This window comes from Tiliqua scincoides, chromosome 2 (genome assembly GCF_035046505.1).
Source record: "Tiliqua scincoides isolate rTilSci1 chromosome 2, rTilSci1.hap2, whole genome shotgun sequence".
Lineage (NCBI taxonomy): Eukaryota > Metazoa > Chordata > Lepidosauria > Squamata > Scincidae > Tiliqua > Tiliqua scincoides.
In genome coordinates this window covers 257,704,145-257,721,336 of record NC_089822.1, presented here as the reverse complement: position 1 = coordinate 257,721,336, position 17,192 = coordinate 257,704,145, and the positions used below count along the sequence as shown (strand labels likewise).

Below are 17,192 nucleotides of genomic sequence, written 5' to 3'. Positions count from 1 at the left end.
GCTGAGCTGCTTTCAGCCCCAATCCTGCCTTGGATGCAGATTAGGATTGGGCTGCACGTCCCATTACAGTCAATGGGGTTTACTCCCAGGTAAGTGTAGATAGAATTGCAACCTAAAAGTATAAGCCAGCCCAGCCCTCCCTTGATCCAAAATGCTGTCCTCATCAGTGAATCCTATCCTGGATATCTAGTACGGTAGGGTGACGATGATTTATTAATTAATCTCAAGGTGATGATGATTTATTAACTTAAAATTGTTATTAATTATTAAGTATGATGGCTGGATCCCAAAGGATCTATGGAGAACTCGTGCAAGGAAAGCGCCCTACAGGTAGACCACAGCTGCGCTACAAGGACATCTGCAAGAGGGATCTGAAGGCCTTAGGAGTGGACCTCAACAGGTGGGAAACCCTGGCCTCTGAGCGGCCCACTTGGAGGCAGGCTGTGCAGCATGGCCTTTCCTAGTTTGAAGAGACACTTTGCCAACAGTCTGAGGCTAAGAGGCAAAGAAGGAAGGCCCATAGCCAGGGAGACAGACCAGGGACAGACTGCACTTGCTCCCAGTGTGGAAGGGATTGTCACTCCCGAATTGGCCTTTTCAGCCACACTAGACGCTGTGCCAGAACCACCTTTCAGAGCGCGATACCATAGTCTTTCGAGACTGAAGGTTGCCAACACTCAATAATTAAGAACTATTTTAAATTAATAAATATCATCATGATTTATTATTAAGTTAATAATTATTATAAAAATTAAGTTAATAATTAAGGGCCCAATCCTATACAATATTCCAGCACTGATGCAGCTGCAATGCAGCCCCAAGGTAAGGGAACAAATGTTCCCATACCTTGAGGAGGCCTCTGACTGCATACCCCATTGGCACAGCAGCACCAGCACTGGAAAACTGGATAGGATTGGGCCCTAAGTTTTAAGCTATCAAAACTTATATTTAGTTACAAGTTAATGCATAATATTAAGTTTTTCTGTTTTTAATTAATATTATATTCTTATAATACTAAGTTTTAAAACTTATAATATTAAGTTTTAAGCTACTAAGACTACAAATAAGTAAGCTATTAAGTTAATAATTAGCATCATTTACTGCAGGATTATTATTATTATTATTATTATTATTATTATTATTATTATTATTATTATTAACAGTATTTATATACCACTTTTCAACAACTAAATGGCAAACAAACAACTAAAAGATGATGATGATTTATTAATTAATAATTAATATTATTGAGAATGATCATGAATTAGCCTTTACAATGCAATGGAGATCTGAGAGTTTTCTTCTCTTCAGGGTGCTGCACCAAAATTAGAGTTTGCGGCTGAAGGACCTACTGGGAGAATCTTGGCTCTTTCCGTCCCTAGAGACCTGGGTTCAAATCACAACCTGAAGAATTTGTATAGTGGCTAAGACAATGAATTGGAAAGTCCTCGAGTTCAAATATCACCTCTGCTGTGAGAGGTGGCCTTATACAAGCCACTGTCTCTCCGTCCCAGCCCCTCATTTACAGAGGGGGCTCATAATAGTACAGGAACAAAATACTGATCTGCATTATGAGGTTTTGTGGAGATTATTAACTTACAACACACTGTTGTTAAAGCCCTAGAACAGTGCAAACACTGCACTGCTGTTGCCAGGCCATTCTGAGTCACTACCAGAAATGCAAATTGGTGGCAGCAACATTGCTGATATCCTACGCTCCCTTCCCAACCTCGACATACCACCTTGGGGGTTCTCAGACTTGTGCTAGCCAAAGGGCTGGACTTCTGCACCTTTGAACATTAGCATGACAGGCCAGAAGTTGTCAGTGCAGTCTTTTTTTCCCCCTCTGGATGTGCAAATGGCAAAGCTCCACCTGTTGAATTTCTGCCTGTGGAGTTGCTCCTGAAAGTCCGGCACTGCTACCACACTAGAACCCACAATGGGCCTACTTGGATTGTGGGTTCTCGTTTAGTAGCAGTGCCGGACTTTCAGGAGCAACGCAACAGGCAGAAATTCAACAGGTGGAGCCTTACCCTCCCCACATCCAGAGGGAAAAAAAGACTGCACTGGTGACTTTTGGCCTGTCATGCTAATGTTCAAAGGTGCAGACGTCCTGGCACTTGGGGTGGGGGGGGCAGAGCAGGCAGCAATCAAACACCAACACAGTGTGCTTGCGAAATCCCCCCTCTGGCCCTCCCTCCCGCCCTCCCATTCATCTCTTTCTCCCAGCACTGCCCAGCCGCTTGGTGGGAGAGTTCCACTTCACAGCTGCTGCATCAAAAGGACCGGAGCCGGCAACATGCTGCCCCTTCTGCTGTTTGCCCTCATCCTCTTGCCAGGTAGCCAGCCAGCCAGCCAGTCCCTTGCTCCTGTGGGGAGGCGGGTGGGGCGTCTTTGGCAGTGGGGCACTGCTGCTCTGATTCAGACCCCATCTCCTTTCATTGTTGTCAGTCCATTCTTGAGTGTGGTTATAATACAAAATGTGTGTGTGTGTGTGTGTGTGTGTGTGTGTGTGTGTGTGTGTTTAAAGTTTTGATGTTCTTCCGTAGGCTCACTGCCTTTTATTTATTTATCTATTTTCCTCTTCTCCTTATTAATCTCTGATCACTTTTTAAAATCCTTTTTGTTCTTTGCTTCTTCCAGTTTTGCTTTCTATTCCTAACTGCCTTCTTCCCTTTGCAATAATTAACTTCAACCCCTGTCCGTTTTAGCTCTCTTTTCAAGCTTTCCACTTTCCCTTCTTTATTCTCATTCCCGTTGCCTCTTTTTAATTGCATCAGGCCCTTCATTTTTCTTTACCCAATTCCCTTCCACAAGTTATTCTTGTACCTGTATTTTTCTTGAAAGGCTCTCTCTCATTTTTCTTCTCATGTGGGTCTTTGGACTTCCTGGAGAGATGATGATGACGATGATGATGATGATGATGATGATGATGATGATGATGATGATGAACTAATAATAAGTTATTACAAATACTGTTACACTGCACATCCCTGATCTTGTCTGATCTTGGAAGCTAAGCAGGGTTAGGCCTGGTTAGTACTTGGATGGGAGACCTCTTGGGAATACCGGGTGCTGTAGGCTTATACCATAGTCTTTCGAGACTGAAGGTTGCCAACCGATGATGATGATGATGAAGATGAAGATGATGATAAAGTGTGAATCAGCCATAATACTTTTTGGCTAAAATATATTCCAGCCGAGGCACAGCCCAGTCCTGATCTCCTGGCGCCTGCTGGAGCAGTGAAGTTCAGGATCTGGCAGACCAAAGCTCCGTAGATCCCGCCTTCCTCCTGTCTTGGTTCCTACCCCCTCCCCACCCTCATTCCACCCTCCCTCCAGTGGCCACACCACAACCTGGCAGTGGAACCTACTTCCGGTGGCGGTGCATCCTGCCGGTGCTGGATCCTGACTGGTGTGGGCCCAGTACTGGCGCGCCTTGCTTGCTGGGTGCTGTAAACATGCTTTACGGCATATTTACAACTCCCAGTGCCAGTGCTAGGGTCGGTGCCAGTGGTGGCCAAGGTCAGGGTTGGGCCCTCAGTCAACCTCACCAATGGCCCAGCACTAAGGCCAGCTCTGTCATAAACTTCTGCTCAAATAGAATTTACTCTTTTACAGTTTTATATTTCATGCTTCCTCCAAATTGTCCAAGGTCATGTACATGTTTTCCACTCCCAATTTTATCCTCACAAAAACCCTGTGAGGTAGGCCAGGCTGAGATATGGTAACTGACCCAAGTTTCTAACTACTGTACTGTTACATGTTGGCCCAGCAACAGCTCTTCAGTCTTTTATTTTTCTTTTACAGAAATGAATGTCCTTCCTTTTTTAAAGAAGACGAAAATAGAAGGGCAGAGGTTAAGCTTTTAAAGTTACTATGTCATCTTCTTTTTTACAGGCAAATAGTTTCAGATCCGCATTTCTGGCTGCTGTGCAATTAGCAATATTAGCAATGAGCAATATAACTGTCTGGTTAGCAAATTAAAATATTTGGTGCTTTAAATAGTAAACCGTCGGAAACACAAACGTGAGATAGCTTAGTTTTTGAAGCTGTACTTGTGTTACTGTAAAATAAAAAGCTCCTTTCCTGGTGTTGACAACATCCAGAGAGATCTGGAAAGTGTGGTAAGTTACTATGTAGGAAGATAAGTGCCTATTAAAATCCCACTCCACTGTTGTAGAAAAAGGAAGCGCTTAGATTATGGGGGGAAAGGTAGAGGGGCTTTTAATGAAATTCCCAACTTCCACCTCAACTTCTTTCAAATTAATGTCCCCTATGCCCTTCTGAAAACAGTAGCTAAGGAATTGGTGCAAGAGGTAAGGAGTTTTGGCACTCTCTGGTCTTCTCCTGTAACTTAAGGTCTGGGAAAAGGCACTCTGCATATGTTCTTAGGTACTCTTACCTCCTATTACCACTTCATAGCCTGAAGTTCTGGGACGCTTCCAGGTGAAGTTTCCTCTGGGATTGTCACATTTTGTTCACCCCCTCCGGGGTTTGGATCCATATGACATATGGATGGCCCTATTAATAAATGATATTTAATTAATAAATTAATTCACCAAACTCCCATGGCACGCTTGTGGATCACTCGTGGCACACTGGTTGAAAATCCCTGCACTAAGGTAAGCACATGGTAAGCACTTAGGAAACCTAGACTTTCTTGAGAACAGCAGAACAGCAGTTCAGTGACTGCAGGTGTGGAGGGCCATTAGCTCTACTCTTCCATCTTTTTTGAGAGGCACTTGCCCAGATTAAAGAGATCATAAGGAAAATAGGAAGGGAGAGAGTGAACCCAAAACACGCTATAGATACTGCAGCGTGGAAGGTACAATGCCTGTGACTCTAGGCAGAAAAACAATGACTGGCTATTAGTGCATAAGGAGCCCGTCTAGAACCACAGCAATGTAAAAATCAGTAGCGATACCGAACCCAGGTTCCATCTGAATGCTGTGGAAAAGGCCTTCTTAACGAGAATTCTCATCCTAAGCTGGAGACACCTGCTTTGTTCCCCCTGCAGCTGTTGTCACACAGGAACCTGGGCTTGATGCAATCCCATCATGCCCCAAGGAGGTGTCCATCCAAGGTGGCGCTGTGTCCCTGTCTGATGGGTATCGCCCTGGAAGCATCCTGGCCTATTCCTGCCCAACGGGCTCCTATCCATTCCCAGCACGAAGTCGGATCTGCCAGTCAGATGGGAGGTGGACTCCCATGCGCTCTCGCACCGGACTCCGTATCAGCCAAGCACAATGCAGAGGTATGCCAGGGTTGCTAGCTACTCTGATGTTTGCTGGAAGGCTAATGGAGGAGTCAGATACAAGGTCTGTAGGAGGTTGGGAGAAGGCTGATGTTTGAAATAGGGGCTGTGTTTTACAGGCAGCTTCTCACAGTCACATGATTGATGTTCCCGCCTTTATGAAGCATAGAATATCTCTATTCTATCAAATGTTATAGCCAAAAAACCCGAGGGGGAGGGGCCGTAGTGCATCCCCACACCCACCGCCGGGATGTTGCCCCACCCACTGCATGGGAGGAGGTCCATCATGGGAGTGACATGCTGGCCTACTGTACAGGGCGGATGAACCCTAGTGACGCCACTGCATTTAGGCCAGTAGTGGACGTGCAGAAAAGCACGCCTGTACTGCACCAACATCCGGCATCTGAATGGTGAAGTCTAGCTAGCAAGCTGGCCGAATGGAATGTGAGGGTTCCCCCCTCTTTTAGTTTGCATATTGCTAATTTCAGACTATCCTTCCTTCTTCTTCGCAGATTCCTCTTCTAGAAGGCAGCAAGCATGTAGGACATCTCTCCCTCTCCCCTCCCCCCAGCCTAGTATAAAGTTCCCGGAAATAAAGTACTTCTTTTTGACCACATGCCTTGCAGTGATCCTCTTAACAGGAGACTCCCAAACCCTGCTGGTATAAACCAGCTATGCTAACACGGCCGTCCTTTTTGTCAAGCACGTCTCAGGTCCAGTAGGAGAGAGTACTGCTCCTATGTCAAACATCTGCATTTTGTCAACATACAACAAACCTTTATTAGGCATATAGTTTTACAACTAATATCTCCAAACAGTCATGTATGAAGGTATATATTAAAAGAGAGATAAGAAATAAGGGTTAAAACACAACAATTTGCTTACACAGTTACTCCAAGTTGCTTAGAACCAGCAGCTTAGCCCGCTTCGAGTTGCTCAAATGTAAAAAATTTAGCAACTGGAAGGGTCACGAATTCGAATTCACCCGCCAGCAAAAGTGGTAAAGAGGTGATCTCAGAGAGACTTTTTTTGTTTCCTGACAACGAGGGGAGATCTGCATTTTGTCTTTAGGACAGCAGTTCTCAAACATTAAGCACCAGGACCCACTTTTTAGGATGAGAATCTGTCCGGACCCACCAGAACTGATGTCATTAACCTGGGAGTGATGTCATGACCGGAAGTGACATCATCAAGCAGAAATTTTTTTAACAATCCTATGCTGCAATCCTGCCCACACTTTCCCAGGAGTAAGTCCCATTTTACTATCATTGTTAAAAGCACATACAGAGTAGCCTGTCAGATCTGTCACAGTTCCCCAGATGCAGTCACATACCATGGTAGCGTCAAGTCTAATATATTAAAAATAAAATAGGAATATATATATTAAAAATAAAAGGTTGAAATGAATGGGGGCCCACCTGAAATTGGCTCACGACCCACCAAGTGGGTCCTGACCCATAGTTTGAAAAACACTACTCTAGGCTTCTGAACCAGGCAGCTCTGCTGCATGGCACAGGCAGGCAGAGGTATGAGCCTGAATTGATAGGATATAGCCATGCCCACAGGCTCCCCACTTTCTGTCTGAGCATGCCAGAGATTCCTGCTTCCTGTGGCACTCGTGATACCTATTGCCAGTAGGTTAACCACACAACCTTGCGTTTGTTTCAAACCAAGGCTTAAACTTTGCCTGTTCTGGGCCTGTCTCTTCTCTTCTACAGACATACGCTGCCCTCCCCAGCTGGCGTTTGAAAATGGCTTTTTTACTCCCCGACGAAGCGGGCACCCTGTTGGTAGTATCCTGTCCTTTGAATGTTCTGATGGATACCAACTCCGTGGTTCAGCCCAGCGGTACTGCCAGCCTAATGGCCGCTGGAATGGAACCTCCCCAGTCTGTGATGATGGAGGTAAAACCCACCAGATCTTCATTACTCCCATTCCCAGTATCATTTTGCTGTCTTTGAAGAAAAAAAAAACTCATGCGTATGCTTTACTGAATTCTACATGAGCCAGATTCAGCTAAATCTGTGTAAATATTTCTCTTTGATCAATTTTTATATTTATATTTGCTTATTTTGCATAATTGGGCCAATCGAAGTAGGGCACTTGGTCTAAATCAGATGTTTGGGATTTTCTGCCTGTTTTTAATTTGTTACTTTGCTTGTAAGTTAAGACAAATGTGCAAAACTTGGTGTCCATGTTCATGACATAATTCTGTATTCCAAGTTTGAAATCTGGCCCAGTTCAATCGTACTTTGTAGAGGGAGGGCGATGATGGGGTGAGAGTGGATGGGCAATGATGGAGTGAGGGTGGGTAGATTTAGTCCCGGATCACAGACGAGTCACTGGCACACATTGAATCCTATCCCCCTTCCTGGGCCTGATCTGCCAACACAGATCGATGCAGACTTGCACCAGTTACAGCTGCTGGAGCTTACACTGTGGCAAGGGGACAAATGTCCCCTTGCTCTGAGGAGACCTCCAGCAACTGAAATTATTGTGGGATGCAGCGCAGTGATCTGGGAAGCTAAGCAGGGTCAGGCCTGGTTAGTACTTGGATGGGAGACCGCCTGGGAATACCGGGTGCTGTAGGCTTATACCATAGTCTTTCCAGACTGAAGGTTGCCAACCAGTTGTGACTAACTTTAGCTGAGGGGCCACAGAATCCGCCGGGGTTTAAAACTGGGAAGTGTCGCCCAGAAGCTTTGCCTTTTCATTGGATTTGAAGGGGTTTGTTGTCCCTCTTACCCCTGTGTTCTCTCCCAATTTGTGCACATGCTCTCTTGCTCTCTCTGCAGCGGGATACTGCCCAGCTCTTGCCATCCCGCCAGGGGCAATCGCTAGCGGGGGGCGAAACAATCTTGGTGATCGGGTCACATTCCGGTGTCAGAATGGTCTGGATTTGATTGGGTCATCTCAGCGTGTCTGCACTTCAGAGGGCGAATGGTCAGGGGCTGAGCCAAGTTGTAGGGGTAAGTATCCTGATGGCAAGTCTCTATCTTCCTTTAGCTGCCCTGCTCATTTTGTATTTACTATTCTTATACTGTACTTTTAAACCTCTGTTAATCTTCTACTTATGCTCTCTTCCCTAATTCTACTTTTATTCTTATTGCCATCATCACATTAGTTATAATAATCTTATCTCTTGTCTTTTCCTCTCTTTCCTGTACCCATCCCTTTTGTGGTACCATCTATAATGCCCTACCCCCCTCCCCAGATATTTACACTGCTTCACCTGCACTTGCATCTATCTGATGAAGGGGACTATTGTCCCTGAACACTTGGTTAATCTTTATGGTGCTACAATAGTTGCTTTCCAAAAACAATTAGGCTGCAATCCTATGTACACTTTCCTGAGAGTAAGCCCCACTGAAGTACATGGGAACATGGGACTTATTTCTGAGTAGACAAGCATAGGATTGTGCTCTTAAACTCACATTTCCTCATAAGAAGAGCCCTGCTGGATCAGATCATAGGCCCATTAGTTCAGCTTCCTGTATCTCATAGTGGCCCACCAAATGCCTCAGGGAGCACACAAGACAACCACAGACCTGCATCCTTGTGCTCTCCCTTGCATCTGACATAGCCCATTTCTAAAATCAGGAGGTTGCACATATCCATCATGGCTTGTAACCTGTGATGGACTTTTCCTCCAGAAATTTGTCCATTCCCCTTTTAAAGGCATCTAGGCCAGATGCCATCACCATATCCTGTGGCAAAGAGTTCCATAGACTAACTACAAGCTGGGTCAATAAATATCTTCTTTAGTCTGTCCTAACTCTCCCAACACTCAATTTTAATGGATGCCGCCTCCAATATTTCTTTTCAGTAATCTGTTCTCATTTCCTTCATCCAGCTTCATGCTTCATCTACTGTTTTCAATACATTTCCTCATGTGTCATGTCTATTTCAGGTTGTGCAAAATTTTGGGTAAAGACCATAATTGTCTGCTGTATGCATAGTCCCTAGCTACTGTGTGTTCTTGAGAAATCTTCTTAATTGTTATGCATCCAGACTTTTAATTAATGTACCCCTCTAAGCTTCCAGAAAACTCAGGAATCCTGGCTGCCACCCATTTTATGCACTCTGATATCAGCCCCTAGAGATTGAGGAGACCCTGACTTTTAAATTCTTAGTTCTCTAACTGATGAAGACCATCTCCTCCCTACTCTGTTCACCCAACTCTAACTCAGTAGACTCCATGTCCCTCTTGGAGAACCCCAGCCTTGATTCCTCTTCCATCTTGTTTTAAAACCTGCCCCCTCTCTCTCCCCCACACAGCCCCATACTCTTACGATCGGGCCGAAGATGTTGGAGCTGAATTCAGAGCCTCATTTACCAACGTGCTGAGTGAGGTGTCTTCTTCTCGACCTGACCCTTCTGAGACACTGCAAGGTCTGTTCCACCCATCTACCCATTCACTCTGTCCTGGGAATATAGTTACTGTACGTCATGGTGGGCTCCAGAACAGATGTTGGAACATAGTCTAATCAGAGGACTGTTTTATTGTCAGCCTGTGCTGGATCTGGAAGTTCACTAGATCTTTTTTTGCAGGCTTCAGGACTTAATTTGAGTTATGACGCCCGAGAGTTTAGCTACAGAATCTATTTCCAATGCTCAACTCAGCCTCGGATATGTGAAATAAAAACCATAAAGGGTATATCATTGACTACATGCAGAGCATCTTTCCTTCACTAGTAAACTATAACTAACTGCATACGTTTGGAATTGGGTTTAAAGCCCAACACCAGCATCTCCAGCACTGGAGATATATGATGCTTTGTGACATCTCTTTATTCACAAATGTGCAGGTTGAGCAAGTTTTCATTCCTTCTGTGCTGGTAGTTCAGTGGTTCCCAAACATTTTTGATTGGCAGCTCCCTTGAGCTGCTTGGGCCATTGAACACATCTCCCCATTAGGGCTACAATCCTATACATTGTATAGGGTGGCAGGTTTTTCAAGAGGATTCCATGGCTCCCCTAGCTGGTTTCTGTGGCTCCCCAGGGAGCCATGGCTGACAGTTTGGGAACCACTGTTGTAGTATAACATCTGCAGTGAGAGGAGACCAGCTAGGAGTTTTGAGATATTGGCTGATGGTCTTTTTCCCTCTCTGCATCAGGTCCGTCCTTGGGCCGAAGGCTTATACTTTCCAAAGACAGTTTTCTCTACATTTATTTGCTTGTGGATGCATCCCACAGCGTCACTGAAGCCAACTTCAATATCTTTAAAGAGTGTGTGGAGATCATCATTAACAGGGTAAGCTTGTCCAGACAGCAATTTGGTAAGAGAATCAATGGGTAAGTATGGACTGACAGATTTGCTAGGTAAAGTATTGGTGTCTAGTTACTTCCGGAGGTTTCCATGAAAAATTTATAGTCGTTTCAAACTGGCTTCTTGTAGTTCTCCTCAGAATCCACTGTTTGTCCATGGTAGGTCCTGGGCCTGTCACAACCAGGAAGCTGTGAGGCAATATGAGGCATGAACCAGAAGCTGCTTCCAGGTCTCGCCAGCCTGCCACCTGAGTCACTGGCTGTGTCACACTTCGTCACACCCCAGAATGCCTTGCAGGAAGCTTCTACAAGGCATTCTGGGGCATTGACGTGGCCAATGACATGGGTATTAGGCTGGCATGGTCCAGAAGTAGCTTCCTGATGTGGTGGGGCCCGTGATCCACCAAAAATTGGGTTGCAACCAACACTGAACTAGGGTGAGGAGAAGGGAACTCTGTCTGCTAACAAACAGTATGTGATCAACATTTTTGTTGACCTATACCAGTGATAGAGGAGCATTTGAAAAATAAACACACAAATGAGGTTGCCAACCGTCTCATTTCAGCAGGGCCCTTGTGCCCTGGCAGGTTGCACAGTAGACACTAAAGTAGTTGATGTCAGGGAGGTCTGGGTTCACCATTTATATCATTGCCTGCCTGTACAAGGCCCAGAACAGGTAGGTCAGCAACTCCATAAAGGAACACATGGAATTGCACTAGTCACTCCTGCCAAGAATGTTTTGGGCTTCTATAGCGGTCTGCATGGCTCACTATGTGGAAGAGTCTGTGTCCTGTTTCCCTGTTGGAAAGCTGCCTGCAAAGAGAAACAGAAAGAGCATGGCAAGAAATAACCAGCCCCATCAACCACACATGTTCTCTGGATCGAGATGCATATTCAGTGCTTGTGAGAGAGACAGTGGTGCTATTGAGCGCACGTGTGGTGATGCCTTCTTGGAGGTGAGAGCGCAATGCTTTCCCCTCCTCTCTTGGGGGTTGCACTGGAACTCTGTGAGAAACGATTGTTCTGCCTCCTTTGGTAATGCTGCACTCCTGGGGGAAAAATGGCTTTGGATGAGCATTTGGCCAGCAGTAGCAATGATTGGAGTCCTGGGCATTCACCAAGCGAGAACAACATTGACTGCTATTGCCTGTTGCAGAAGGAAGAGACACTTATACAATTCAGTGTTTGGCACAGAGGCTTTTGGCAATACTGGATGGGGTGGGGTGGGGTGGAGACACAGGTATGTAGCATCAGTCTGTGACAGCATGGAATTCCCTCTGCCCTTGCTTTCTTGCTTGAGGTGCATTGTCCTTGGTCCCTGCGTTGGTTACAGAGTGGACATTCCACTTGGGTGTTTTAACGTGGAGACCTCCTTTAGCCAAGTACTTGCTGAGAGGACAATTGTTGACAAAGCATCTTGCCATGAACATTGTGAGGACAGCAAGCTGTTCATGCAAAATATTCCCTTTGCTCGAAAGGTGGCCCTTCTCCATAATTCCCACAGTGCCCATGTATGCATGCTGAAAGTGTGCACCACCTGAGGCCAGAGTGGAATTACACACCCTGCCATTGGATGACTGGACTCCCTTGCAGGGGCTTGCTACTGAGGTTGGTGTGCAGTGATTGGTTGCAAAATGTAAGTGGGTGGAGCAAAGAAGGTAAAGGAGGCAGAAATTCTTAGGTGTTTTCCCCTCCCCTTTGTTGTGTGCCAGCTCTAGTGTTGACATTCCCCCAATGTTTGGGGTGTAATCTAGAGGGGATTTAGGATATGGCTGCCATCTCCCTCCACATCATGTCCCCATCCCTTCCATGTCCCACCCACTTCCGTTTGGGGGCTTACATTGGTTGGAGCTGAACCTATGGCAAGTGTACAGCAGCATAGCATTGCACCAGCATCTGGACACATCCACCATGCACCAGCAGGGCTTTATCACTGCTGGCACAACTGTAGTTGTGTCATAATCTAAGCTCCAAGGATATATGCCATATCCTACAGCACTCAAACTAGTGGTTCTGCAGTATAGGGTTGAACTGCCCATTCACTAATTTAAATACACGATCTCAGTCCACTTTCTTGATTTTCTTTTTCTTTCTCCCATTGCCCTTTTTCTTTCTTTTTTCTTTTTTTACTCCCAGATTGCAAGCTTTGATGTTCCTGTCAGGTTCTCCATCATCTCTTATGCCAGCCGACCCAAGACCATTGTTGACATTGACGAGGATATGGCTGAAGATGCAGATGTGGTTCTTGACAAAATGGAGAGCGAAATGAACTACAAAGGTGCAGTTCATCTTCTCTGATCAACTCATTGTTTTTCGTTAATATTAAATCTGGCATAAGCCATTGCTTAAATTCCTGCTTTGTGACCCAACTGTGGTTTGAATAAGCCATAGTTTCCTTACAGCACAATCCTATGCATGTTTACTCAGAAGTAAGTCCCAGTGTGTTTAATGATGCTTACCCTCAGGAAAGTGTGCGTAGGATTGCAGTCTTCATTTCCTTAATAGGAAACTGTGGTTTATTCAAAACTGAAGGTGGAAGCTCTCAGTTTCCTTTCCTCGTGCATAAAGAGAGACGAAGAGTGTGTGAGCCTAAGCCTTGTCAGAGCTCATTCACAATGAGTAGATAGTTTTCTGAATCTGGCCAGCCTTGGAGGCACTGTATAGTGCAAATGTCCTTGTAGTCAGCGGCATCACTAGAGGGGTGTAGGCCACTCCGGGTGATGCGCACTGGGGGGATGGCACCACAATTGGCCAAAAATTTTTAAATATTGATATTTTTGAATAATGCCATCATGTTATATATCATTCGATGTGTAACTTCATGCAGAATCAAATGAAACAAACCATGTTGAAATATCTCTATTCTATCGAAAGCTATAGCCCAAAAACCATCAGGGTTTTTTGCATCATTGCATCATTGCATCATTTCTGCATGAGTGGAGGTCCATCGCGGGGAGGGGGGATGAACTGGCCTCCCACACCTGGTGACACAAACCCTAGTGAAACCACTGCTTGTAGTTTCATCTTTTTTTTAAAATTCTGTTGGAATTTTATTTTATATGTTTATTCCCCACCCCCTGCCCCCGTCGATTTTGTAAACCACCCCAAGGTTTGGGAAAGGTGGGATCTAAATGCACAAAGCTCAGTGCCAGTTTGAACCTTCTTGCAGACCACGGCAATGCAACGGGGACCAACATTAAAGCAGCACTGAGTGCCGTGTACGAGATGATGGTCAACCACGAAGCGTTTACGAAGGATCGGTGGGACAAAATTCGCCACGCCATCATTCTGCTCACAGATGGTGAGGGGAAACGGGGAGATTGTAAATGTTTGGGAGAACATCGCGTACAAGTCAGAGAGCCCCCATATCCACCCCCCAGAGAGCCACCTACTGCTTCCTGAGTAGGTGATTAGGGCTGTTGTAGCTGACAGTACCAGCCAGCTGACTCCAAGATTTGGGGGTTCCCTGGAGAAGAGGCCATCAGTGAGCCCCTTTAGAAGAAATTTTCAGGTGCACAGAGTCCTTGTACCCAGATGATGTGAAGTCCAACAGTGAAGCCATTTTTTTAAAAGTTTCATTAAAAACACCATTTTGCAATGTATTGAAAGGCCGTTTCCACCATTCTCCACATCCACACCATCCAGGAGCAGTGTGTGCTCCTCCACACAATGTCCTGTGAAGGACTACCTACTCCTGTGGAGGAGTTTCAGCATCTGGAGTCCTCCTCGGGAGAAGGGAAGAATTCCATAGGGTAAGCCCCCCCACTGCCCCCATATCACTGGCACAAGTCTGTGTGGACCTTTGAAGGTGGATCAGGCCCAGGAAGGTGGTAAATGTTCAGAGGGTGCTGCTACCAAAGGCATAGCTAGAGGGGGTGCAAAGCACTAGAGGGGGTGCAAAGACTGCAAGGGCCCCCCCTTCACTTCCTTTTTGCTCCCTCCTCCTGGAATGGCTGCAAAGGGGAGTGGGAGGGTCCCCTTCACACTTAGTGCTTTGCACCCCCTCTAGCTACACCACTGTCAGCTGCCACCGGATCTGCCCCCTTCCATGACCTGGTCTGGCCTCCTCCCTGCCCCGTCATGTCCCCATTCCATCCACCCCCGCTCCGTTTCATCTCTTCCCTGCCACCTTCACACCCCCTATGTGGCCTTACTTGAGGCTTGAGCAAACATGTCCCCAGTCCATTGTTGCATAGAGGTAGCCACTCACTGCTTCCGGCAGTAGCCAGGCTGTGCTCTCTGGTTAGTACTTGGATGGGAGACCGCTTGGGAATACCGGGTGCTGTAGGCTTATACCATAGTCTTTCCAGACTGAAGGTTGCCAACCAACCAGCTTGGTAATTACCCTCCAGCTGGCTAAATGGTGTTGTTATTGTCCTAGGAAAGTCCAACATGGGAGGTTCTCCCAAAATTGCAGTGGGACGGATTGAAGAGTTCCTGAATGTGAGAGCAAACCGACAAGACTATCTAGGTGAGTTGAATTGAGCTGCAGGACCTTTTCAGTGGTTGCTCCCTGGCTCTGGAACTCCCGATTGTCTCCTCTCTGTTGGTCTTCAGCAGTCAGGCAAAGATAGTTCCTTGTGGAAAGGCTCTGCCTTGTTTGGAAAATGATTTTATTGGACTAGACTGTCCATCTGCCGTGCCAGGGGTGGTGTGACCGTGTCCACCACCCAACGTTACCTCTGTATCCACCATTGCCACCTCTCTGTGTCTCCCCTGCCATCTGCAGGTGATGCAAGCTGTATCCAGTCGCTTTGTGGCTGGCCCAGCCTGATGTGGTGTCTCACCTTACTTTTATTTTATTATCTTTATTATTCTGTTTTGTTGGAAGTCACCCCGAGCGTTGTTAATTAAATTGTTTTAATTTTGAAAGCAAAGACACAAATAATAAACCTTTCTGAGTGGTAGCTATGAGAGGGTCCAATTTACCTTAGAGATCGCTCTTCCTCATATGAGCCCGGGTGCCCATTTTGATTGGTAGGGTGAGGTCTTGTCTGGATACCAAACCCAATGGAAATCTTGTGGTTAGGAGCCAGGCTTTCCCTATAATTCTATGGCTTCCAAACCTTCTGCTTTGCAGCATCGCTTTCTACATTGGATTGTTTGTCAAGGAACCCCAGATCATCTGCTGTAGAAACCCCTTCCATTGAAGCGAATTAGGGGAATATTTTAGGCAGGGCCTGAAGGCCTTTTGTGAGTGTACCTAAAACACTCCCCCAATGCTGCACATTGCATGGGAAGCTCAATAGTGGTGAGCAAGCCAGGTCCAATGAAACTTCGGTTTCTATGGAACAGGAAGAGAACTTGAGAAGCACTGCAGAATGGACCCTATTCTACACAATTCCTCCCTCATGGAAATGAGATGCTTCTGCCCAAGTTTATTGGCATTTAGAAGCCAGCAGAAGCGTGTCTGTTTCAGAAGGCATTATCTCGTCTGATCTCGGAAGCTAAGCAGGGTCAGGCCTGGCTAGTACTTGGATGGGAGACCGCCTGGGAATACCGGGTGCTGTAGGCTTATACCATAGTCTTTCGAGACTGAAGGCTGCCAACCAACCATGCATTAGGTTGTATGCCTCATGGTGGGTTGTGACATTGCTTGGTGGCAGGGCATGCAGTAGATCTTCTCCTTGGCATCTTGATTTGAGGCTGGAAAAGACTGAAACCCTGGAGAGCTGCTTCTGCAGGAGGGGGATGTTCTTTTCCCTCTCACACAGCACCAGAATCAAGGGACATCCACTAAAATTGAGTGTTGGGAGAGTTAGGACAGACAAACAAAAATATTTCTTGACCCAGTGTGCAATTTGTCTGTGGAACTCCTTGCCACAGATTGTGGTGATGGCATCTGGACTAGATGCCTTGAAAAGGGGACTAGACAGATTTCTAGAGGAAAAGTCCATCACGGGTTACAAGCTATGATGGGTTTGTGCCACCTTTTGATTTTAGAAGTAGGCTCCCTCAGAAGGCCATATGCAAGGGAGGGCACCAGGATGTAGGTCTCTTGAGTACTCCCTGAGGCATCTGTTGGGCAACAATGAGATACAGGAAGTTGGACTTGATGGGCCTCCAGTGGGGCTCTTCTTATGCTATTAAGCATAGCCAATATCTGAGCTAGGTGGACCTGAGGTTTGGCTAGTATAAGGTTGCTTGATGTGTTCACATATGGATGGAGGCTATTGAGTCTTAACTCCAGATGATGGGGTTGTGGAGCACCCCAGGTTGATTTTTGAATCATCCAATGTGTCATTATTCATTTCACTTCATCTAGATATCTATGCCTTTGGCGTTGGAGGCCTGGAAGTGGACTGGAATGCAATGAATGAAATCGCATCCAAGAAACCAGACGAGAGGCACGTTTTCATCCTGGAAACACCTCAGGAACTCAAGCAAGCTTTTGAAGATGTTCTGGGTGTGTGTGAGCTCTCTTGTGCATGACAGAGATGGCAATACTGCAAGAGGAGGACAGAGGCAAGGCAGTGTGTGGAACATATAGGACCAAGGGCCCAATCCTATCCAGTTTTCCAGTGCTAGAGCAGCTGTGCCAATGGGGTATGCGCTGCATCTTGTGGTGGGGCAGCAGACATAGAGGCTCCCTTAAGGTATGGGAACATTTGTTCCCTTACATTGGGGCTGCATTGCGACTGTACCAGTGCTGGAAAATTGGATAGCA

The 17,192-nt window shown here is 46.1% G+C and overlaps 1 protein-coding gene across 1 annotated transcript in view; it reads left to right on the top strand.

Moving 5' to 3' along the window:
• The first annotated feature begins 2,255 nt into the window (after nt 1-2,255).
• The window catches only part of CFB (complement factor B), a 59,661-nt gene continuing 44,724 nt past the window's right edge, over nt 2,256-17,192 (top strand). The window contains exons 1-10 of the mRNA XM_066613114.1: nt 2,256-2,339; nt 5,021-5,257; nt 6,976-7,161; nt 8,053-8,226; nt 9,536-9,649; nt 10,375-10,511; nt 12,662-12,803; nt 13,695-13,826; nt 14,907-14,996; nt 16,791-16,931. Coding sequence (XP_066469211.1) covers nt 2,300-2,339; nt 5,021-5,257; nt 6,976-7,161; nt 8,053-8,226; nt 9,536-9,649; nt 10,375-10,511; nt 12,662-12,803; nt 13,695-13,826; nt 14,907-14,996; nt 16,791-16,931 — 1,393 coding nt within the window. The 5' untranslated portion in view covers nt 2,256-2,299. The remainder of the gene's footprint in view (nt 2,340-5,020; nt 5,258-6,975; nt 7,162-8,052; nt 8,227-9,535; nt 9,650-10,374; nt 10,512-12,661; nt 12,804-13,694; nt 13,827-14,906; nt 14,997-16,790; nt 16,932-17,192) is intronic.